Source organism: Bremia lactucae, linkage group LG11, assembly GCF_004359215.1.
Source record: "Bremia lactucae strain SF5 linkage group LG11, whole genome shotgun sequence".
NCBI classification, from domain to species: Eukaryota; Oomycota; class Peronosporomycetes; order Peronosporales; family Peronosporaceae; genus Bremia; species Bremia lactucae.
Genome location: NC_090620.1, coordinates 1,982,192 through 2,008,448, shown reverse-complemented (window position 1 = coordinate 2,008,448; position 26,257 = coordinate 1,982,192). Strand labels below are relative to the sequence as shown.

At 46.4% G+C, this 26,257-nt stretch overlaps 1 protein-coding gene across 1 annotated transcript; it reads left to right on the top strand.

Annotated features, from left to right (window-relative positions):
• Positions 1-438: 438 nt before the first annotated feature.
• Positions 439-1,536, top strand: CCR75_009657 (uncharacterized protein; the record flags this gene model as incomplete). The annotated part of the gene is made up of 1 exon (XM_067967696.1): positions 439-1,536. The coding sequence occupies one exon, from the start codon at positions 439-441 to the stop codon at positions 1,534-1,536; it is 1,098 nt and encodes a 365-aa protein (XP_067817878.1).
• Between the last annotated feature and the right edge of the window lie 24,721 nt (positions 1,537-26,257).

Here is a 26,257-nt window from a genome sequence, read left to right as displayed (position 1 = left end):
GCGTGAGATGCTCTCGAATGGTGGAGTTGATCCCGATGACAAAGATGAGTTGCAAGAAGACAATCAGGTCATTTGAGATTGTCCGTTAAAAAAGAAGTCATCTCGACACCATCAAGGTATTGCGGAGATCTTGGTCGAGCCCGCGTGCTTTGCTTTTGCTCTTAACTTTTGATTCGACACAGGCAATCAAGACGTCTAAGTCCCGTATAAATGATGTACGTATACTTGCACCATTGATAAATTCTCCTTATCTTATGTTAGAAATAAAGAACGATTGTAAGAATACCTCGCCGTAAAATGCACAAGAAAATGGGCAACATGTAATTTCAGGCATGACCCGAATTTGTGCTCATTACGAAAAACGCATATTTTGCTCTCAAAAAAAGTGATAAATAATTTTATTCATTCTTGCCTTCAGGGCTCTGAAAAGCGGTGGTAATGGGCTTCGTCGCACTAGCTCGTCAGACGCTTATCGTTTCTCGCTTCCAAATGCACGCGTCTACACGCTTAAGCACAGCAATTCCCTGGCAACAAATGCATAAGCACCGCGTGCCTTGCTCTATCGACCCTCCATTCCTATCAACCCGAACCAGCAGCATTAGTTTTGTACGAACAAAAGTCAGCGAACGCACGCTCCGTCGGAAGAAATTACGCGTCAACAAGAGCCAAAAAGGAGTCAAGGTGCCAATTCTTAAAGAAACGTTGCGCAAGCTCTATTTGCGTACGCATCCGGATCTCTTTGGACAGTATCCAACGCAGCAGCGCGCAAATGAGGAATCGTACAAAGAGCTCTTGGGCATCCTGGACGCCATTGAGAAACACAATCAATTTCCCCCAGCCAAGACCTTAAAACTTCCATTTTTTTTAAAAACACCTATCGAGGGTGAATTTAAAGAAGTCGAGTTGCAACTACGCACGACGGGAGGTGCATGTAATACGTTGGTAGAGGAGGCATTGGGTCAATTTTTCAGCAACTGTGGGCTCCCTGAGGTCTTTCAATGGGACAAAGGAAGCTGGGGCAAAAGTGTAGGTAAACACGCAGTAGAGAATCCAAATTTAGGCTTTGAAAAGGAAGATGAAACGCATGAGAACGACCGTCACGAGGCCAAGCGCGAAGAACGGCATTCTTCAGCTCCGGCTTATAATCCCGTGGATCGTAAAGCACCAGAAGATCATTCGATTGAAAAGGTTCTGAATGAGTTAGACGACACGTTGCAGCTTATTGCTGTCGTGCCATATCTTGACGACGACGACAAGCAACAGCAAGCTATTAAAACTCATTTTGAACACGGATCAGGTCTCGATGACCTCGATGCTCAAGGGTATTCACTGAAAGCGGGAGTTATTCAATTGTGGCAAGGCGAACGGAATCTACAGGCACTGATTCCTGGATTAGATGGCGACTCGGCGATTCTAATGCAGCGAATTTTGCTTCATACCGTCGATATTGAAAAGCGTCTCGAGAACGTCATTGCTCAAAGCTCCTTGGACGTTACGAGATTCACTGCGGAAGCTTGTAATCAACAGAGCGAGTAAAGATTCTTGGATGACTTTATCGATAAAAGATTATCGCGTTATGTGGGCATTTACAATGAATTAATTGTTAAGCACTGAACTTACATGCCCAAATGCACAAAAGATGACACGGCACTAGGACCTGCACCCAGGATTGGAAAGAATAGTGAATTACTTCTTTGAGTCGCTGTCCTAGACAGGAATTAGCTCTTACATAACATCGAGTGACCCGGGGCCGTCAGTTTAGCACGAAATGGAACGGGGTGTACCGTTAAAACATGAATATTATTTCTGTAAGAGAAAATAATAAAGAAGTATTTACGTTGGAATTGTTATATTCAACTTAAATTCCTAGGTACTTAATTGAAGTAATAAAAAAAAAACCTACCACTTAAGTGTGCTTCATATATATGTGACCCACCCTTATGTATGTGATGCACATTGGTACATCCTAGCGTCATCCGCTATGCGAAATACCCAAAAACGATACGCTCGCAGCACATATTAGTCTATCTACAAAGACGGCATTTATGCTAGGTAATAACAGAAATTTATATTTAATGCGATTAAATATAAATCAGTCTTAAACTTACAATATACTTGATAAGTTTGCACGAGGAGCCGGATTACCGCTCCCGTGACGACACTTTTATCAGTGTACTTCGTGAGTTGGGTGAGGTCGCTAAGGCGCCCACCACAAACCTCACTGCACGTGAGAGAAGGCGGTAAATCGTCGAAGGTGTGTGCGTGCGTAGTACGTGGCAGCTTTAAGTAGCGCCCGTCTACACTTGGTGGAACTTGAAATCCTTCCCACGACCCGCATCTTTGAGCGTGTACGTGAGGATGAGCCTCAATATCGATTGGACTCATTTCCCCCCACCTCCGAACATCATCGGGAGTTGGCTGAGCAGACGGCGCAGGGACTTAGGGAACAAGCCATGGCCAGGGTCTTGGGTAGTCTCCTGAGCAACATGTTACTCAGTTGGAGCAGTTTGACGCACTCATGCTCGGACAGCGAAGGGTCGCGTCCGAGGCACAAAGCCATGCTACGGCGGAGTCTGTCACACAGACTCAGGATGAGCTAAGGCGAGAGCAGGCTCGAAGCGAGGCTTTCAACAGGACTGTTAAGATGCTCTCCGCTCTCAGCCGAGGCTTATTCGGATGGACCCGCCCAAGTTCGATGGAACTGCAGCGCGCACGATATCCATCGGCTGTTAGCAGTAAAGCAATGCGGTGTGTCGCAGCTAATCGAAGATGACAGCCCGATGGTGCCGTACTCCATGTCGCACCCGCGCGGTAAAGCCTCAGAGTGGGCTTACTCGGCGGGTATAGCGTATTCAAGGTGTTCCCTTCATGGGCGATTATAAGACAAAGACTCGCGCCATGTGCCAGCCACCAAACAACGAGGTGTTGCATAAGGTGCGCGTTTTCGGGGCGTGGCAGGCGAAGCGATCTATGCAAGAGCATGTGCAGGAGATGCACTAGCTGTCGGGATCAATTACCGTAGGTCCGATTGGGGAGCACATAAAAGTGCCCAAGTTTATGAACGGAATACGTCATGGCTCATCGTGACAGGCTCTTATTAGAAAGGTGCCGTCAACGATGGAATCCAAATTGCCTTAGTTGAGGAGAAATTTTACAACAGTGCCTCGGCGATAGCTTGGTATAAGCCGTCGGCCGAGAGAACAGGTGTCACTTCCATGGAGTTGGGCAATGCAGACGTTGTCTGTCACAAATGTGGCAAGCGCAGTCATATGAGCGCTGCTATGCCTGGGCCCCTGCTGGGGCGAAGACGCCCAGCAAGAGGAATCCCTTTCCGAAGAGCGATGGCAATAACCAGCGTGCGAGACGCATGAGTCCGCATCTACCACTGAGGGGTCGAAAAAATGCAGGAGAAAGCTGAGGTAAATCGCTTTAGCTTCATCGATGGCCTGTTATGGCATCAGCTGTCACCTTGTGATTCCTTGGGAATCTATGTGCCTCATGACACAGACCTCAAGCTGATGACCCTTCACGAGCTCCATGATGCGCCATCTAGTGGGCATCTGGGCCGTGAAAAGACATTCTTACGAGTGTCAGAGAAATTTTGGTGAACGCACTTATTTAGATGGGTGGCCAACTATATTCGCTCTTGCGAACAGTGTCAGCATAAAGCCTGCACCGTCCAGCAGTGCGCCACTGAAGCCGCTACCGATTCCAACCAACTGTTGGAAGTCAGTAAGTCTAGACTTCACATTAGGGTCGGACGGGGCTCGTCGTCTTCGTAAACGGTCTAAGCAAGATGGTTCATTCAGCACCATGTAAGACATCGATCAAAGGCAAGTAGGCAGCTCTCTTGTCCTGGATCGCGTATACCGATTACACGAGATGGCCGAGTCCATAGTATTGGACCGGGATCAATGATTTACGTCTGGGTTTTGGCGACAAGTGCTTGGGCTGCTAGGTGGCGAGTTCCCCATGTCGACTGCAGACCATCCTCAGATCAATGGCCAAACAGAACGTGCCAATCAGGTCGTGGTGGATAAATAGATATAATGGCCTATACCTATTTATGGATAAGATTTCTGAACATTACTATGTAAGTAATATTCTCCAAATATTCTCTACCTTTTAGATAATATATTAATAAACTATTTATAAGTGTTAATTTTATGTAACGATACACCCCGTCGTAGCATGCGTGCGGCCCAGAACATCTAAGGGCATCCCAGACCTGTTATTGCCTCCAACTTCCTTTGGTTTGATTACCCAAAAGTCCATCTAAGAAGTCCACACACCTACCAAAAATGGTAAGCGGAACTATTTAGCACGAGCCGGATTACCGCTCCCGTGAAGACACTTAATCAAAGTACTTAGTGCGTTAGGTGAAGTCGCTAACGCGCCCACCGCAACTACCTCACTGCACGCAAAAGAAGCTGGTTAAACCGCCTCCTCGCTGTGCTATGGTGTGTGTATAAGTAGAGCGTGGCCGCATTACGACGTGCCCGCTTGCAGTTTACTGATGCCTGAATTGAGTCCTGAGCATTTATCGTTTAATTAAAATTCATCAGATAGGAAGATCAATAAAAATCTTGAGTCTGGTTCGCGAGGCGAAAATAGCCAAATCGACCACCCTTACAATGAAGCTTAAATTTTAGCCCACGCAATTTTAATTTTAGAGGTCGAGCATAATTTCGAGCGTACACTCGCTGCAGCATATATTTACAGCGGAACATCGTAGGAAGATGCAGGTATCATTTAGGCCTTCGCTGTCTACTGAAAGTCGTTTACGCTATCACTACATTTAGGTTAGCGTCAGCAGTTGGCGTATGCGTAAAATTTTAACGCTCGCTCATACCAGGCTTGCTCCTGATCTGGTAATCGACAATATCAAAGCCGGGTCTAAGAATGGGTCTGGCTTGGTCCCGCCTTTTCGAGTACAGCTAATCACACATGCGGAGGCTGCCTATTTGGCGTTACTCGAAGAGCAGCACGCGCACCGAAAGGCCTTATCAAATTACTATAGTGGCCGCTTATGCCATATACAACTTAAATAACGTTCCTATAAAGCTCAGCAGTGTGTCCAACAAATGGTGCTGGTCGAATGTACGGTTCCGTACCGCTTGGAGGTCGAAACCTCAATACCGAACAAAATGGAGTTAACGTTAGACATATGGAATATCATCAAATGTTGACGTTGCATTTTATGCGCAATCGGAGACGCGGTTGTGCCTGTTCACGCGCGCTCGCCCAAATCGACGTGTTTTTGACTGCCTCTGTAATGAGGCACACATTGGTTGGAGAACCGTTTTGTGGTACCTTTATTGTAATGGGGCACACATCGGTTGGAGAACCGTTGTTGTGGTACATTTACTTTATGGGTAAATACCCTTTTATTCTATTTTAAAATAATTAATTACTTAAATTCCATTTATTATGGGTAACAAATGTAGTCGCCGCCAGATATATATCTGGCGGCCGAAATCTATTTTGAATTAGCTACGGTAAGGTTTTGAATTTAAATTAAAATTAAAAATGCTGAGTTTTCCTTTTGATCTTGAAGTCTAAAAGTCTTCCTCTATCTTTAGCAGCGAAGAAGCTCCGCTACATCTGGTAGCACTAGTAGTCAATCTCTGAGTCTTTATAAGACTAAGCCTTCACTGAAATGGAAGAGGTCTCAAAACTTATAGAAGCGCAGGGCATAGCGTATGACAAGCTCAAAACTTTATTTGGGCTTGAATATGTAAAGTTCAGTATATTCAGGGACCAGAGGTTTTGCATGCAAGGGTTGAAACCTTCATGCGTACGAATCCTCCCCGATCGGCCAGGTTCAGGATCACCCTTGCGGCATCTATGCCAACTCGGTATATCTCTGTACCTCGAAGATAGAGCCATGGAGTGGGCACTCTCGTGCAGCGTCCATAGACGACGCTTTTTTTTCTCATGGGATTCGGTAATTCAGCAAATGACCAGCATGTTTGCACCGCCTGATTAGGCTTTACGCATACGATCACGGCTCATAGCGACTCGACAGGGTAAACGAGCCCTAGAGGACCATGCCCAGGAGTTGAGAACACTCATTGCATCTATGCTTCAAGGCCCGATGCAAGAAGCAACTATCGTAAATTTTTTTGGGGTTTCTCAATGAAGGCGTTGACCGTTCGGAATTATTACGACCCCATCCAGCTACTTTCGAAGACGCAATTGCCATAGCGCTACGCGCTGAGTTCGTCTTTAAGTCTGCTCGCGTTAGCCCGCCTATTTACCGAACAAGCTCTTCGAGCACATTGGTACCGTCTAATAGACCGGAATTCATGGATCTACGCCTCGTTGAGGAGGGAGAAAAGGCACTTCAAGCAGTGGAACAGCATGAAATCATTTGTAGATGTTGTATGTGCGGAAGCACGAAACATTTACGTCCGGCCTGTCCCCTACAAAATACTCGTAAAGCTCAAAATAGCACCAATTCCGACCTATACCAGAAATCTGGTACGGTGCGGAAAACGTCGATACCATGTAGGTGAAAACCGCTCTACTGGGGAAGACCTAGGCTCTGTTAAAACTCTAGGAGGTGAGAATAAATAGAATCTAGCCCCAATTAGATCGGTGAGAGTACAAGCCTGGCTGCTAGTCGCTTTAGCGACTGTAAAGGGTTTTGATAAGCCGTGGTCAATTATAATTGACTCAGGAGCGTCTTGCACTTATGCTTGACGTCTTTCGCTTGAGGGAAACTAATGCGTTGGGGACTTAAAGCGCATGAAAGTGATACAATCACTGCTCGCTTAGCGACTGGGACTCGTGTCACTGCTCCTAAAGTTTCTTGAATTTAGGCAAGAAGTTTCTGGACTTTGACAGTATGGAACGCTGCCTCGTCCTTAATCGAATTCGAGATATGATCCCATCCTTGGTATGGCCTGGATTAAACGCCATGAGTCACGGATCGATTGGAGGTCTAAGACCTTAGGCACCACGCGCAATGTTCCAAGCAAATTTCTGAGAAGTCATGAGCCCACCTTTGCTAGGAGACAAAAGCGCTATTGGCGCATATGACTGACTAAATTTATCAGTGTGTTAGACATTGTAATATCTGAGTTACTAAATCCAATGTTGAAAACATTTATTTTGGGCTTAACTCAGAAAAAGGAGTTGGAATGGCACGTATTCCGTCGAGTAGCAATTGTTTTAAAAACGATTCACTAAATGCTAAAAGCATTGTTGGCCTAAGACCGAGTCATCAAGGGTGTTATATCCCTGAGATACGTGGAGTGGCAAGTCTAAGTCCACCGTGGTCGGCCGAGGTGGCATCATGCTGAGTGTCAGTAGTGACATAATTGGCGGTTCGCCATGGCATTTCGGGTCAAACCCTTTTAATGCACGTGAAATGACACGTAAACGGTCGCTGGACAAGGAAGCTGAGTTACCTAATTCCTTGTCGGATGTCGAAGTAGACACCAGCTCTGGTATAGATCCCATACAGGCTGAAAATTTGAAGACGTGAATGTCCCAGCCTCTAAGAGGCGTATTGTCTCTACTCCAAGGCTGGCGAGACGCGAAGGGTCTATACCCTCGCAAAGTGATTTGAGTAAGGAATTGAATACGCTTGTAATGGTGTAACCGGTAGCATCGAGGCAGAAGTTAGCCTTGCGGCAATCCCTTCGTAACATGCTCTTCTGCAGTAGACGAAATGTCTATTGATGAGTGCGGCCGAGCCTTAAGGGCTAACGACCTATCTTAGATGGTAGTCATTCGACCTATGATTGAGTAAAACTCATCGTCACTTCTGGACGAAGCTGTCCTGGCCCGTCCTGGATGATACAAAAGCTGCATTAAGTGCGCGGAGTGAGTCATTGATCCTTAAAGATCCTACGGATCCACTTTATGTGTGGATCAAGGTATTCCAAGATGTGGTATATACCAATCCACCATCTGTTTTACCTGCGGATAGAGGTGTCCGTCATGAAATTGACTTGGTCAATACTGTGTCACACGACAGCGGCCTTTATCAAGGGAACAGTGTGACGTCATTAACGATTTCTTTCGTGCTAAGTACGAGGCGGGAATGGTACCCCGAGAGCAAATTTCCCCATTCGACACCAAAATTTTGTGTCAAAAAGCAAAAGGGTAAATAACGCATTGTACATGCTTATAATAAGCTGAATGCTGCCTCTATACCAGCACAAAACGTTATTCCTAGAACGGATGTTCAGAACAATGTGGTGGGATGTACAATGTACAGTGCACTTGACGGAGTCGATGGTCATGCGAACTAGCGTTATCCCGCTTACAGCGGTTAGCAGCACAGGCAGTATGCTATGGGAGTGGTTGGTTATGCCACAAGGGCTTTCTAATGCCCCGGCAATATTTAATCGTCTTGTGATGCAACTGTTCCGCCCTCATCGAGGTTATGCACCGACTTATTTTGATGACATTTTTGTCCATAGTCGTGCGGATCAGGTTCGGTCGGATATGAAAAACCAATTTGATCATTTGCGAGCTGTGCTTGAGTGTATGCGCACAAATGAACTATATGCCAATGCATCTAAATGCATTTTTAGCGCAGAAGAAATTCTTTTAGGGTGCTTTATTGAAAAGCGAGGCCTCAGAGCGGATCCCGCTAAGGTGAAAGCCATAGTAGATTGGCCGCTTCCTAAAAAACAAGAGGAGTGGCGTAAGTGGTTGGGTCTCGCCAATTATTTACACAAATATAGCGAAAATTACGCCGATATGGCTAGGCCATTATCTAATCTCCTGAAAAAGGATACAGAATGGTGCTGAACTAGCACCGAAAAATGTTTTTCGAGCAATTTAGGGATAGTCTAATCCATGCCCCGATTCTGGCACTGCCAAACTCAAATTGGTCTTTCAGTGTCGTCTGTGACGCATAAGATATTTCCATTGGCAGTGCTCTGTTACAAACAGATAGTGATGGGCATGAACGTGTGATTGCGTTCGAGTCTAGACAGCTTAAAGCTGCGGAAAAGAACTACCCAGTTCATGACAAAGAGTTACTTGCCTTGAAGTATGCTCTCGTCAAATTCAGAGTTCGTCTGCTCGGCTCTAAGCCGTTTGTGATTTATACAGATCACGCGTCATTACGCACGGCAACTAAGTCGCCCCATCTCTCACATAGAATGGCCCGATGGCTATCCTTTTTTGCGGAATACAACTTCAAGGTGAAGTATAAACCCGGCAAGCAAAATGCTTTGGCCGAAGCGTTATCACGCAGGCCGGATTATGAGCTTTCTCATTTAACGACTATCTCGTCATCTATTCCTGAATAAATCCGTTCGGCTTACGCCAAGGATGAACAGTGTGTAGCTATGCTACGAGCCATGAAGAACTCGGATTCGGGTATTACATTACCGGCACGTTTGCGTGCAAGGCATCATCGATTTTCTTTCGATAACAACCTGTTGCTTTATTGCACAGACATCGCGGACCCTCCGCTTGTCGTTGTTTCTCATGATAAGGATTTGAAGTACCGGATCCTCTATGAGGCACACAGTACTGTCCTTGGTGGTCATCTCGGTAGAGAAAAGACCTACGGCTCTATCAGCCAGAGTTATTGGTGGCCCAAACTTTATAAATGGGTCAGCACATATGTTCGCACATGCAAAACGTGCCAACGGGTTAAACCCTCGGCACATGCTGCTGCGCCACTGGCAAGTCTTTCGGCCCCGATATGATGCTGGAAGTCCATTAGTATGGATTTTGTTTTTGGGCTACCGAAAGATTCAGCCGGTAACTCCGGTATATTGGTCTTTGTTGACTGTTTGAGCAAAATGGCTCACTTAGCAGCCGTGCCGGATTCCATTGATGGAGAGGGTACAGCTAAGCTATTTATCGATCGCGTGTTTCGACAACATGGTTTGCCAGTGGCAATTGTCTCTGATCGGGATCCCCGTTTCACGGGTAAATTCTGAAATTAATTTTCCGAGTGCTTAACACCAGATTGGATATGTCCACTGCGGACCATGCACAGACCGATGGTCAAACTGAACGTGTCAATCGCGTCATTAAAGACGTTTAACGCAGCGTGTGTGCTCATACGCCAAAGCGCTGGAGCTCAATGCTCCCAGTAGTGGAATTTGCGTTAAATAACGCTGTTCATGCCTCTACAGGCTATACTCCGTTATATATAAACGGTCTTACCCACTCGCGCGTTCCACTAACGATACCACTGCGTGGTTCAGGGATTGGTGGGGGAATTGGTCGATAGGCTTGCTGATATCAGCCCTGTTAACGTTCGGAAACAAGTAAGCGAGTTTCTCGCGACGCGATTTAGTATGTAAGGCATACGATGGCTGATAGCCAAGACAAACAAAAAGAACAAGCAGATGCCAAAGGCAGAAGCTGTATTAATTCTTATGTGGTCGAAGACCGAGTTTTACTAAACGCTAAAAACCTACCTACCAACTTGGTTTCCGCGGTCTTCAAGACCAAATTGCGCCCGCGCTTTATTGGACCATTTACGGTCGTGGCCAAGAAGGGCCTATTTTATACGCTAAACCTTCCCAGCAAGCTGCATTAACACCCAGTATTTTACGTTGGCTTGCTTAAGCCATATCGGGACCCTTCCCACGTGGACTTGAAGGCGCTTGCGCCGAGACAGGCAGTCGTGCCGCAGATTGCTGCATCCTCACCAGGATGTCCAGCTGGCCCTCTAAACGAGGCTGCTGACGCTCCAGCGTCGAAAAACGGTCCCGAACCGCCTCAAAAGAGCTCTCAACCCGAGCAAGGACCTCACGAAAAAGTTGCACCTCGTGCCATAGAGCATCAAATGCTTCCGCCGAAATTTTGGCCCCCTCACGCGCTGCTTGATACGCGGGGAATATTCAGTTTAATGTGGAGAAACTTATAAGCGACGTCGCCGTGAGGGTCAATGCCAGTATCTGGTGAAGTGGCTAGGGTACCCCTCGTCTGAAAACTCTTGGGAGTTCGAGGTACCTCTTCGGCAAGATTGCCCGTACGCCGTTGACGTTTTTGAGCGCCAAGCTCAGGGTCAACTCGCGTCAAACGACGCTTCCCACCACTAAATGTGGGATTAGGTGGATCTAAAGACTCAGTGCGGCTTCCATCCTTAATTGTACGGTCAACCGAAGCACTGAAATATTGGCTAGGCCTTTCTTCGTTTTGTGGCATAAATGCCGAATGTAACTGGCCTTTGGCCTTAAGCTTATTTAAGTCGAAGTGAAGCTTCCGTTCCAAACGAGCATCACCTCTATCCGCAGACTCTCTGATATTTCAGATATTACGGAGTTTGCGGGCCCGGTAAACCCATTTCTCAAATGAGACTTCGTTTTCTGTTCTTTTTTCATTTGGAAACAAAACGATTTGAATTTCCCTCATGGAGGTCACCGAAGCCATACGGGCTTGATCACGTAAACGCGTCAGATACTGGCTTCGCGTCATTCATTGCCTTCGGCGCAAGGTATTGCTCATGGAGAGCGTCGCGAGCAGCGATCTCCTCCGGCGTCCTCGCCGGGTCACCACAGATTCAGATGGTCAAGCAATGACTTGCTATCTCTTTGAGATGCTCGTCCGCACTAAGCGGAGTGAATTTTTATTAACTATGAGCCTAAGCTTTCGCTATTTCGCCAGCTCGACGACGAGCTCTTTCCTCTATGAGGATAATTTGCTCTTCATCGAGCGGATTCGTAATAATGTTGGTCTCAGGGTCCCGTGTTTTGCTCAATGCAGTTAAGACATCAGCGGCACCACGTTCTGGGAACGGATTCGGGGCTCGCCGACGTTCGTCCGGAGGAGAAGGCGTGAGCGAACGCCGCTCTTTTTCCTCCTCCTCTGATTGAGAGTGGCTTTCACAGTCCATAATTCCCTCATCGTCGAGGAAGGTGCTCAGAGTCTGAGACTCACGTTTGATTGTCATTAGACAAAGGAATAGAAAACACAACCAAACGGTTAGCTGTTTAGGTTCTAACCTCAAAGAGGAAAGAAGCGAACGTTGTCACTCGGTGTCAAAAGTCTAACGGGGGAGGGTGTAATGGGGCACACATCGGTTGGAGAACCGTTGTTGTGGTACATTTACTTTATGGGTAAAATACCCTTTTATCTAATTTTAAAATAGTTAGTTTCTTAAATCATTCATTATGTGTGATAAATGTGGTCGCCGCCAGATATAAGTTTGGCGGCCAAATCTATTTTAATTAGCTAGGGTAAGGTTTTTAGATTTAAATAATTAAATAAAGTTCAGTTCCCCTTTTGATCTTAAAGCGTTAGTACCTTCCTAAGGCTTGCGCATTGATCTGTAAGAGATGGAAGCCTTTCTAAGGTATATCCTCTTGGGCACTAGTTGCCACTTGGTTCTACGAACCCCTGAATCCCTTGAACTAGGATTCCTTAAGCCTGAATAGCTTGTACGACTCCCTGAGTTGTTATACCCATTAGTTCAATTGAACTAAGTGACTCTTTGAGTCTGAAAGTCTTCCTCTGACTTTAGGAGCGAGGTAACTCCGCTACAAGGTGCCTCGAAACTTCACGTACACAACTAGCAGAGGAAGGTTGTAGGTAGCTAAGAAGTCCATGCTACTAAAGGTAATTACTTTGACTTTAATATAGAGAAAAGTTAACTGTATTAATACATTAAGCTCCTACGTAACGATCTTCTATTTACTGCTAACTTTGTTATGTTTAGAATAAACTATGGATGGCGCCTCCTTGCGCACCGCACAATCGTGTCTTAAAACGATCGGTGGGGTTGATTCAAACATGAATCAACCAATTTATAGAATTATAACTTGTTGCTTCAATATTACAAAATATAATAAATATTTTGGGAATGTTAAGCATAAAATTTAATAAATGATAATACTTTCATACTTCTGAATTATTTCTTCATATAGAGGTTAAGATGTATTAGTGAAACGGAGCAATTGCGAGGCCGGTAGGCAGTACAGTTATGTAATCACGCTTTATTTAATATTTTAATCATCTTACAAAACGGGTTTCGGGTCCTACAATCATCTTGAAAGACAAGAAGTAGATGTTATAATTCTTTTAAATATGAGTAAACATTTGATATCTATCTCGATATCTACATTTTTTCGCAACACATCCGAGAAATTACGACTTTCACTTTCTTTAAAAACTAAACGGAACATTGAGAGTCCTTATCGCTAAAATATAGCTATCTCTTTTCGTTTCGTCAATTAGTTCTTCTCAACATTTGTGTCCGTGTAAAAATGCAAACAGAAAGTATTTATTCAAATTGCTATACCAAAAGGAGCCTGGTTTAGTAACTAAAAACGAGAAATTTCAACACACCTAAAGCTTATTCTCGTTTTGTCGGGAGTACGACTGCCCCTCAGCAACAACGATATACTCTTGGTAAGTAGCGGGGCACCTATCGCTTGTACTGCACACTACACTGATGACAGTTCCTTTGTATACTTTACGCACACGACGTGCAGAGGAAGATTTTATGTTGATAAGCGGTCGCTTGGAATAAGACAAAACTTGGAGGTGCTAGATTAAGGAAAAAAGGAAAACTGCACCTTATAAAAATTCTTACGCACTAACAAATCTTGTAGTCGTGACTTGTATACTGATTTGCTAAAATCAAGCTATGTGTAGTAACTCATTTACCACCGCCCATTTGCGCTTCTAGAAGCGATTGGCGGGGTTGTTTTGAGATTTTAATATATTTCTGTTACATATACAAATTTACTTGTATAGTACTATTGTCAATAATGTAGACGGGCACGTCATTATGCGGCCACGCTCTACGCACACACCGCACACACCGCAGCACAGCGAGAAAGCGGTTAGACCATCTTCTCTTGCGGGCCGTGAGGTAGTTGTGGTGGACGACCTAAGTGCACTAGTAAAGTGTCGTCACGGGAGCGGTAACCCGGCTTACCAATTAGGAAGTAGTTCTCAGACATATTTATATTTAATCGTATTAAATATCAATAGGTATTCTTACCAATTAAAAATATCATCTCTGTAGATAACACTAATATGTATTGCGAGCGTATCTTTCCAGGTACCTCGCGTAACAAATGACGCTAGCCATCATCACGGATGACGCTAGGCGTCATCCCTCCTATGTGAATACACCTATGTGCATCACATACACAAGGGTTGGTTCTCAGTGTGAACGACACCCAAGTGGTGGGTCTAATTACTTTATTTAGGTAATTGACCATCCCCTTAAGTACACCAAGTTTACCCAACGGGGACGGTGTAACATTAGGGCAACTTTAGCCCATTTTATTATCCCACCTTTAAAAACGAATTATTTTTTTAAAATTTGTTAAGAGGAAGGAGGAACTGCGAGCTGCTTAACGCGCCGCTAGTTCTCTCAGTCACTTTAGCGACCTGTGTTTACAAACACGGCACCAATGCTTCTACCCAAACGGGGCCAAGCTGGTTGGTCATCTGCGAAGACACCCACTCAACCTCGCGCTAAGCGCGTTCGCCGGGTTAATCCGCCGGCAGCGTCCAATGCCTTAGTCGAAACGCCGACAGCTACTGCTGCTGTCGCGTTAACAGGGCTTAAGGATCCATCCCACTTTAACAGTGAGGATATTAATTCGTCGCTCATTGTCGATTACAAAGCGTTGACACCGTTGCCGTCACCTCATAGTAGTAATGCGGACAACGCAGGGAATTAATTTCGCCCGTTTGCATGTGAAAGAAATCATGGGCGGTACTGTACCCCCTGTTTCTTCTCACAACGCTACTCTGCTAGTCCACTTGAGACCAGCGAAGAGACCTCAGCTGGTGCTCCTTTTCATAGAAAACCACCAAGACGGGCACATCAACACGTAGGGTATCGATACGTCACCAAGAGTCAAAGCTGTTTGGGTAACCTCTCCATTGGACGAGGATCTGATACCTTTGCCCTACGGAGCGGTGGGCAAGCAGCCTTCCAACAAGGAAGCGTTGCTTCTCGCCCCGCATCCATTCGTGTAGGCGGCGCTAGATAGGAGTGGCAACCTCGCCCACTTAATCGCGGCTGCCTTGCCCGCGTCCGTTCAGCCGCAGGCGTCAAGCACTGCTGAGCAACGTATTGTGGATCTAGAGGGTCAAGTCTTGCGACTGACACTGGATCTTTATGATGTCCGACCGAAGGCTCTTCAGGGTTATGAACGCTTGAAGACTCGCTTGGACATTCTGGAGAAGATAATGCTGAGGGATCCGCTTTACTCGCGTGATTTTTCTCGCTCTCCGAGTCCTGTTCGTGGTGGGAGGAGTCGGTCGGCTGAAAGTTTTTCACCTTCCCCATCAACTTCTCCCTATCGACGCTCAACTCACAGTCGGCGTCACCATCGATCTCCTTAGACGGATGGAGGTACGTGACCTCATTTGTGTTTACATACCGTTTTTGACGACCAACGTAAACTACGGGGTGCGTCTTCATATACGGGGGAAGGGTGAGCCTATAACACAATTTTCTACCCTATTCTACCACCGTAAAGAGCCCAATAAAACGCGGCAATAACTTCGTAGTACCTCCAGGTAGTACAAAAATTGCATTATTAGGTAGGTAGCAGTACTTAATAGTACTTTTTCACCCACTCTAAAGCGTTCATTATTCTTGCGACCATTTCGGTCAGCATATTTTTTTGCTTGTCCTTTGAGCTTGCCATTGCGTCATGGACTTTTCGTGTGATAGCTAATCGCTCACCCACAAAGCGTTGAGCCTCGCTCACGCTTTAGCATCAAACTCGCCTATGACACTGCCAAGAGGTTGGTCATAGGACGTAGTTTTATTGACCACTGCTAAAGTGGCAGGGTCACTAGGATAAGTTTCTGTCGTTGAGATGATACCCTCACGGGTGTCATATTCACGAAACTATGTCCCTCGTTCGCACCGAACATAGTGAGGGGCCCTCATTCACTAAGCTCGGGCTGCGCACAAACGAGACTGGCGTCCGAGTATGGCGCAGTCCGTTAATATAAAACGGTGTCTCACCCGTACTGGCGTGGTCACTGTTATTCATAGTGAATTCCATTAAAAAAATTGGTTGCTCCATTCTTTAGGAGTTGCTATCTTGAGTTATACATCCGCCACGACCCGATTGGCTCGTTCTGTTTGGCCATCGGTCTGGGGATGAACTGCGGTCGATATGTGGAGCTTGCTACCTAGAACCTCAAACACATGTCGCTAAAACTTAACGTAAAACGTGGATCTCGGTCCGATACTATGGAATTATGCATCCCCTGTAGTCGGTATACATGATCCAGGTTCAAGAGAGCTGCCCCCTTGCCTGTGATCGATGTTTCACATGGTGCTAAATGCACCACTTTGTTCAGTCTGTCTACAAAGACGACGAGCACCATCTGACCCTTGTGGTCGGGCGGCATGCCAAACATGAAGTCCAGATTTACTGACTTCCCAAAATCCGTTGGAATCAACAGCGGCTTTAGTGGCGCACTGCTGGACGGTGCAGGCTTAATGCGCTGACACTGTTCGCAAGACCGAATATCGCTGGTCACCCATCGAGATAGGTGTGGCCACCAAAATTCTTCTGACACTCGTAAAAATGCATTTTCACGGCCCAGATGCCCATAAAATGGTGCGTCATGGAGCACGTGAAGGACCATCAGCTTGAGATCTGTGTCATGTGGCACATGGATTCTCAAGGGATCACAAGGTGACAGCTGATGCCATAACAGGCCATCACTGTAGCTAAAGTGATTTAGCTTAGCTCTCAGGTGCGACGGAAAGGTTACCTTTCATCCACCAGAGTGATCCAACAGCAGGCTATAATGGTCTTCCTGACTGTAGCTCTCTTTTTTTCAGAGACTACTGAGCTCGTCAGGTGGTATGCCTTCATGGCTGCCAACGTTGACGGCTGAAATTGTGATTCAGCACTAGACACACTTTCCTGGTGTGTTACCTCGAAGTCTGGTCTGCGCGATAAAGCGTCAGCCAATACATTCGACTTACCAAGCTTGTATGCAGCTTGAAAATTAATTCAGAGAAGAATGTAAGCCATCTTGCCATTCTAGGTGAGAGGTGCGGTGAGTTTATTGCGGTCCGCAGTGATGCGTGATCCATATAAACCACAAAACGGCTCGGATCCAATAGGTGCACACGAAACTCCACAAGAACATACTTTATTGAAAGTAGCTCTTTGTCATGCTGAGGGTAATTATGTTCGGCGGCTTTTAAAAGCCGGGATAGATAAGAGATGACGCAGTCAACGCCGTCGTCATCCTTCTGCATGAGCGCGCTAACAATTGCAAAATTACTTGCATCGCAGACGACGATAAAGGGCTTGTCCACGACTAACAATGCCAAGACCGATGCCTCTACAAGAGATTGCTTCACTGATGTGAACGCATCATTTTGTCTTTAAACCAAACCCATTCTGCGTCCTTTTAAAGTAGATCATATAATGGTTTAATTTGCTCGGCATAATTCTTGCTATACTTATGCAAGTAATTAGCGAGCCCTAGGAATTGGCGCAAATCCTTCACATGCCGTGGGATTGGCCATTCCTTTACCAATTTTACTCGTCTAGGTCTGCTCGTACACCATGTGTACCAACGATGCAGCCCAGTACAGGTATCTCAGGGACCCCTATGACGCACTTTTGCAAGTTGACGTATCAATGTGCTTGATGCGTTTGTAGAATGTCGGATTCTCGGCCAATGCTATTGAGCCTTGGTTGTCCTCATAGATCTTGACCGCATCGCTTCTCGACATCTCAACGAGCTCACACAGAAATGCCTTTAGCCACACCGCTTCTTGTGCTACTTCTGGCAACGCCATGTGTTCGACTTCCGTAGACGAAGTGCCACAGTGCGCTGCTTCTTGCTTTTCCAGCTGATACATCCGCCGCTCATCAAAAATGCCACTGGTGCTTCTTCTTGACTCTGTGTCTCCAGCCCAGTCTGCATCCGTGTAGCCTTGAAGTCCCTTGTCACTTGATGCTTGAAACTTGATACCATGCAATTTGTGCCTTGTATATACCTGAATACTCTCGTGAGTGCTTGCTAGTGTGTCGGACATAAAACTGTAGCAAATTGGCTGATCACTGCTACTACCGCAGCGAGATCGGGGCGTGTATCGACCGTAAAGTACATCAGGTAGCCGACAGCATTTCTATATGGTACCCCAGCCATGGACTCGTTGTGTTTGCAACCTCCTTCGCACATAAGCTTTTTTTTGTCAGCTTGAGTCCCGGATCCTGTGTATTCGTGCATAGTAGGGCCCGAGAACGGGCTGAGCAATAGAGTCGCACAAGCGTCATTTAGACGCTGTGTTGTAGAGTGATATTGGAGTATGTCTCCACTCTGGACAAGTTAGCTGATATCATGACGAAGCCTATTCCAGCGACGCAGTTTTGTGTGCTTCGGAGCAAACTTGGTATTCAAGCGTCTCCCTAATCGTCGAGTCGAGTGAGAGTGTTAGCTAGGAAGCGACTCGACTACATCAAGATAGTACCCATAATTACCATTATATACCGGTAATGACGTCACAGTGTGACGTCATGGGGATGACGTTAGTAGATGACGTCAGTAGTTTCTAGAAGGTTCTATGAGCTATGATTGGAGAATCAATGATTGGCTTCGAGGTAGCTATAGGTTGCGAACTAAGGACCTTAATATATTCACTTTGCATTTCGCCAAGTAGTGCTCACTTGACCTTAGCATAAGTCAAACAGTGGGAGCTGTGCGATGGTTGCGCACCTGGCAAATAAACGCGAGTGAGCTTCATGCAAAAGTCGCCTCATCACGCAAATAAGCTGCTAGAAGTCATTCAGAGTGACGTGAGCGGTCCTATGCAGTCAGCGACTTTTAGCGGTAAGTGGTACTTCGTCACATTTACAGATGAGTACTCGCACTTTACCAGTGTTCTTGTTACGAAGCAAGTCGGAGGTCTCAAACAAGCTCGCCAAGTTTGTTGCGTTCACTGAGACTTAGACCGGCGGAGTTGTCAAAACTCTTCGTTGAGACAACGGTGGTGAAAACACTTCGAGCGTATTGGCCAAGTTCTGCAAGCGTCGTGGTATTGAGCAAAAATTCACGCTACCCTACGCTCGCAACTGAATAGGGGGGGGGGGCGAACGCATGAATCGTACACTCGTGAATTGCGCAAGATGTATGCTTGAGCTCGCTGGACTGCCGAAATCGTATTGGGGCGAAGCATTCATGACCGCTACCTTCCTTCGCTACCGCTGTCCAACGCGAGGTATTGTATGGAAAAGTCACTATATCAGGTTTGGACCGGGAGGAAACCAGCGCTGGCAAATCTAAAGGTGTTTGGCTGCCATGCATTTGTAACAGTTCCAAAGGAAAAACGTCGCAAGATTGACTCTCGAACGGTACGCTGTCCATTTCTCGGCTACTCGAAGCATGAAAAAGCATATCGTTTCGAAGAAAGATTGAGAATGGCCGTGTACTAGTGAGTTTGATGCAAAATTTATGGAAGACATGTTTGACAGTGAGAGATGCGTCCGCCAGAATAGCGCGATTGTTGTTCAAGAGGCTGATGAATTGGCCGATGACGACTCTCCACAACTCGAAGAAACTGATCAAGAGAATGAAGAATGTGAGCAGAGCGAAGAAATGGAGCCTGGCACCAAGCGGCACGAAAGGACTCAATCGCTCGAAAAAGCAGCTGAAATTCCAACGTCTAAGCGACACAGTAGATACCAATCAGTAAAAGAAATGTCTGCTACGGCACACGATTTTGAGGCTGCGTACGTTGTGGATTCAGTGGGAGAAATGCCGACCACGTTCAAGTCGGCGATGGAATCCAGCGACGCAGCCAAGTGGCAAGAAGTATGCAACTCGGAAATGGAATCGCTTCAAAAGAACAAGACATGGACGCTTGTGCCGCTACCAAAAGGGCGCAAGCCAATAGGCAATCGGTAAGTGTTTCGCGTCAAAGAAAATCAAGACGGTATAGTGGAGCGACACAAGGCGCGTCTAGTGGCTAAAGGCTTTGCACAGAAGTTTGGCATTGACTACGAAGAAACGTTTGCGCCTGTGGCCAAGTTTACATCTATTCGGATTCTGCTCAGTTTGGCTGCCAAGTACGGACTTACTGTCCATCGGATAGACGTAAAGACAGCGTACCTCAACGGCCAGCTCGACGAGGACATCAACATGGCGCAGCCAGATGGCTTCAATGATGCAATCAATCCGGACTATGTGTGCAAACTAGAACGGTCAGTGTACGTGCTGAAGCAGTCGCCTCGCATGTGGAAGAAGCCCCTCGATGATTTTATGCTAGGGCTCGAGTTCAAGAAATGCGAATCTGGCCACTGCGTCTAAATGAAGCGTGGTAGGCAAGATATGATCTTTGTTGCGCTTTACGTCGATGACTTAATTTTGGCTAGCAGTAATGAAAAGGTCAAGTGAGCACTAGTTGGCAAAATGCAAAGTAAATATATTAAAGGACTTAGTTCGCAAACCTATTGCTTGTTACCTCTAAGCCAACCATTACTTCTAGCCAATTAGCGCTTCTGAAATATTCTAGAAGCTTCTGACGTCATCAACTGACGTCATTACCGGTATCTGCCGGTACCCGCCTTTGGCCTGCTTGCTGCATGAGACGCCTTTTTCACAGCGTCCTTAAGAACACTCCCACTCGACTCGACAGCTCTTGGGCCTTGTATCCCGAGCTTGCCACGAAGTACGCAAAACTGTGTCGCTGGAATTGGCTTGGTCATATCGGCCAGCATGTCGAGAGAAGAAATATATTCGAGAATCACTTGACCGTCTTTAACCTTGTCGTATACAAAATAATATCGAATGTCGATGTGCTTGTTTTGCTTGTGATACTCTGGATTCTTTGCCATTGCAATTGAGCCTTGGTTATATTCATAAATCTTGACCGCTCTATCCGTGGACATCTCACCGAGCTCGCACAGAAATGTTTTAAGCCATACTGCCTCTTGTGTCGCCTCTGACAGTGCCATGTACTCAGCTTCTGTAGATGATAGAGTCACCGTATGCTGTTTCTTGATCTTCCAGCTGACACACCCGCCACTCATCATAAAAGCGTAGCCGCTTGTGCTTCTTCGTGACATCGTCTCTCCGGCCCAGTCCGCATCCGAAAACCCTTGCAGTCCATTATGAGTTGCTGCTTGAAACTCGATGCCACGGCATCGAGTTTCGTGAGTCCTTGTACCTTATATATACCTGAAAACCCTTTTGAGTGCTTGCCAGTGTGTTGGGCATGGGTCTGCAACAAATTGGCCAAGTACTCCAACTGCCGCAGCGAGATCCTGGCGTGTGCCAACCATAATGTATCAGGCAACCGACAGCATTTCGATACGGCACACCGACCATAGTTTCACTGTGCTTGCATCCGCCTTCGCACATGGACTTGGTCAGCTTGAGTCCTGGACCCTGGGGCGTCCTAACGGCCTTACTGTTGTCCATGTTGAACTTCGCTAAAATATTACATGCAAACTTGGTCTGCCGCATCGTGAGTGCCCCAATCTCAAAGTCTTGCTCAATTTCAATTTCAGGAAATTACTTGAGCTGGCCCATATCCGTCATCTCAAATATGTGGCTCAGGGCTAACTTAGTTTCTTGTAGCATCTTGCTGGTACTGCTAGCCAATATAAGTCATCGACGTATCATGCAACAAAAATCAGGTTATGCTAGGACTGGAATTTAAGAAGTGTGAATCCGATCACTGCATCTAAATGTAGATGCAGTGATCGGATTCACACTTCTTGAATTCCAGTCCCAGCATAAAGTCGTCAATTGTCTTGTTCCACATGAGAGGTGATTGCTTCAGACCGTACAGCGACCGTTGTAACTTGCACACGTAACCTGGATTGGCTGTATCACTGAAGCCATCAGGCTGCGTCATGTAAATATCTCCGTCGAGCTGACCATTAAGAAATGCTGTTATCACATCCATTCGATGGACCGTAAGTCCGTACTTGGCAGCCAGAACTTAGCAAAATCCGGATCGATTAAAACTTCGCCACCGACGCAAACGTTTCTTATAGTCGATGCCGAATTTTGTGCGAAACCTTTCGCCACAAGGCGCGCCTTGTATCGCTCAACTTCACCAGCTTGGTTTTCCTTAACTCGAAATACCCATCGGTTGCCGATTGCCTTACATCCTAACGGCAGGGGCACAAGTGTCTAAGTCTTGTTCTTTTGTAGCGAGTCCATTTCCAAGCTGCACGCTTCCTTCCATTTTTTTAGCTGCGTCATTGGATACCGTCGCCAACTTGAACGTGGTTGGCATTTCTCGCACTGAAAATCCACAACGTACGCAGCCTCGAAGTCTTGAGCTGTAGCTGACATTTCTTCAAGCGATTGATATTGACTGTGTCGTTTGGGCCTTGGCGCTTCAGTCGCTTTTTCGAGCGATTGGGTCCTTTGGTGTCGCTTTCTGCCAGGCTCAAATTCTTCATTCTGCGCAGATTCTTCATTTTCGTGATCGGTTTGGTCGTGTTGTGGGGAGTCCTGTTCAGTCGCTTCATCATCATCTTGAATAACGACCTCATTATAGCGCCGGTCGCGCTTCCCACTATCAAACGTATTTTCCATAAACTTTGCGTCGCGACTGACAAGCACACGACCACTCTCAACTTTTATGCTCTGAGTAGCCAAGAAACCGACAGCGTACCGACCAAGCTTCAAATTTGCTTCGCTTTTCCTTAAGTACTGTAAGCTATGCATGGCATCCAAAAACCTTCAGATTCGTTTCGCAGCAGAGATACCGTGGTAAAGTGCGAGTACTCATCCGTGAAAGTGAGAAGTACCGCTTGCCGCTAAAAGTTGTTGACTGCATAGGTCTACACACATCACTGTGAATAACTTCCAACAGTTTCTTTGCATGATGTGGTGACTTTTGCATCAAACTCACTCGCGTTTGTTTGCCAATCGCACAACGATCGCACAGCTCCCACTGATTGACCGACGCAAGATCAATGTCAACACCATAGTTCCTTTTGACGATAGTGTCTAGACCACTATATCTAATGTGTCTAAGTCGAAGATGCCAGAGGTACGAAGTGGTGTCCCCATGGCATCCCGACGAGCTTGTCACATTGGCTTCGTCAGTGCCGACGAGCGTCGTGCATAGCCTAAACAGCCCTTTACCCTCACGGGATCCAAGTTTTCACTGCAATCCTTTTGCTTTAGCAAAGCATCCGTCACTTTCAAACGTGACTGGACCCACGTCCTTCGTAAAGCGTCCAACGGAGAAGAGATTGCGCGATAATTTCGGAATATGCCATACTCCTCAAAGCACTTCCTTCTTGGTTCCATGCGGAGTCTTCATATACATCACGATGTTACCAGTCCCGACTGCCTGGACAACACCATCGTCTGCTAAGTGAACGTCCACCGGAGAAATACCCTTGAAATTCTTCATGAACTGTTTCGAGTACGTCATGTGCTGTGTCGTACCTAAATCGACCAGCCATATGCAACTTGACTTGGTAGTCTTCAAATGTCCACCAACCGAAAAAAAGATAATCGTCAGAGTCGTCTTCACTCTGCGCGACGTTTGCACGCTGTAGCCGCTGTCGTTCTGTGTTCTCGCGAATTCGCACGGGGCACTTAGCGATCCAATGCCCATGCTACCCAAAGTAGTTACAGGTGCTGTTGGCCTTGACCGGTTTTTGGCGTCCCTTACGCCGACCGTTGTCCGTTGTCATAAACGCTTGTCCTTGCCCGTGGCGGCTCCATCGAAGCCGCCACCTTGTTCCTTCGCAAACCTATTGCTTCTTACCCTTAAGCCAACCATTACACTTGTAGCCAATCATCGCTTCTGGAATCTTCTAGAAGCTTTTGACGTCATCAACTGACGTCATCTCAATGACTTCACCGCATGACGTCATTCCCGGTATCTACCGGTATACACCGGTACCCGCCTTTGGCCCGTCAAACGTTTCATTCCATACGCGCGACGCTTGTTTGAGTCCGTACATAGCCTTGACCAGTTCCAAACAATTAAAATTGTCATCAAACTGTACTCCTTCAGAGATCTCGCAATAAACTTGTTCTTTTATGATTCCATACAGAAATGGAGTGTCACATACTTGACAACCGGCGAAAAGGTTTCGGTGTAATCAATGCCGTACTTTTGTTTGAAGCCATTCGCGACGTGGCGAGCCTTGTATTTGTCGATAGATCCATCCGCTCTGCGGTTGATCTTAAACACCCATTTGGTACCAATGGCACGTTGAGCGTGTGGCAGCTCGGCAGCACAAAATACCACGCAGAGCATGATTTCGAGCTCCATACGAATTGCCTCGCGCCAATGAACTTGCTGCGGTCCATTCATTGCCTCTTAGAAAGACTTAGGCTCTGATAAGTCGATCGATCTTTCAACGGCATTAGCACTTGCACGCCAAAACAGAGGAGAAGCAGCTTCGTCATCTTGGTCATCATTCTTTTCTGCATCGTCTTCCATACGCGATTCAATGGGCGCGCTTGCTTCTTCAAGACCATTTTGTTGTCGAGCAGCAGGTAATTTCCTGGGTAGGTTTCTCTTTTCACTTTAGCGACCTTTTCGCTTTCCTGTCTGCTTGTACTCCATTTTTGGGGAAGCAATTTCGAGATCTTCAAATTCCGAATCATCGACATCTTCGTCCAAGCTTATCGGCAGAAACTCGAGAACAGACTCATCGAAGTTAACATCGCGACTAATAATAACTTGCCCTGCATCGACGAAAAGACTCGATAAGCTTAAGATGTTTCTTCGTAACCGAGAAAAATTCCGACGCGAGCCTTAGGGTCCCATTTAAGTCGTTTTTCCTTTGGAGTTAGAATGTACGTCCGGCAGCCAAATACACGCATGTGTTTTACACTGGGCTTCGACTCTTAGACAATCTCATAAAGAGTCTTATGCTCAAACTTTGGGTGACGGCAGTCAATTCTTGACGTATATGGCTGTCATTGCTGCCTCAGCCCAGAAACACTTGTCGAGCTTGGCGTGATGCAGCAAACTGCGTCCAATTGTAACAGTTGTCCGAATAGCACGCTCTGCCGTCCCATTAGTCTGTTGGGCGTACGGAACTGTAATTTGATGCTCAATTCCTTCATCTTCGTAGAAAGTCTTGATCGAGCTTGTCGCGAACTCACGAGCTCCATCGTGCACCCACCTGTTCTGGCTAGAATTAGAGTCGCTCAACCAAGCGATCTCTATAGCAAAACAGGAGGGCTTTAGCCTGAAACAGGCTTCGTCACTCGGGGTCATATCGTCCACCGAGACGACACGAAACCATAGGTCTAGAACTGATGGATGTCTCGTATACAGAGAGCGAGAAACCTTGCTCTTCGAGTTACTAACGGTTACAAAATTAAATCGTTGTCAAAAGATAGGCCACTAACTACCCTATAAGTGTAGTGCCCCACGGCCAGTGCCTAAAATCACTGAGCAAAAGAACCGACCTCTCGCTAGGAACAGCGGAAGACGCATATCTGACGCTGTTGCGAAATCGCATCGGCGAGGCGGCTCGTCCATAAACGGTCGGGGTCAGTAGGTGCGGAGCGCCCTACTGTTCCAGCAACGTCAAAAGAATTTGCAGGCCTTTTGACGAAAGTTGCTCCGTACACACATAAATTGTGTGAAACTGCCACACGGGATGAGGTTAACCTCATCACCCTGAAAATAAAAATGTAAAATAAATGCCACTTAAGTCCCTAGCCGATTGTGGGTCGTCGAATAATTTTATTAGACGCCAATCGCGAGAAGATCGTAGACTCAAACTTATTGAGCGCAATACCCCTTTAACGAGGATGACAGTGCGCCTAGCAACAGGCGTATCTGTAACGGTAAAGAAACGTGTGGTTGGTATACAAAACACATGAAGGGCTAAACAGTACGATGATGATTATATCGTACCAGATTTGGATGACAAATTTGATGTCATCCTTAAATTACCATGGCTCAGAAAGTACAGGCCATGTTTAAATTGGCAGCATCAAGCCGTGACGATGCCTGTCTCTTGTTCCTGAGATGGCCAAATGATGAACATCTTGGAGCGTCCACAAGCTTGTGAATGTCCTACGAGTGAGTGCGGTGGCCTCACCTGTGGTTCAGGCGTTTACCTGACTCCACACGACCTCAGTGTAAATACCCAACTCACTGTGGAGTTAGATCCTGACGGATGTGCACAAGCACATGCAGCGTTGAAGGTCCTCCATTGTGATGTGGTCATAGTTACCGACGGCTACAGGCGGCGTCGAAGGTCCACAATTGTGACGCGGATATAGTTACCGACGGCTGTGCACAGCACAGGCAGCGTCAAAGTTCGATCACTCAAATAAGTTGAGTTGTACAAAACAAGGATATTTGCTTGAA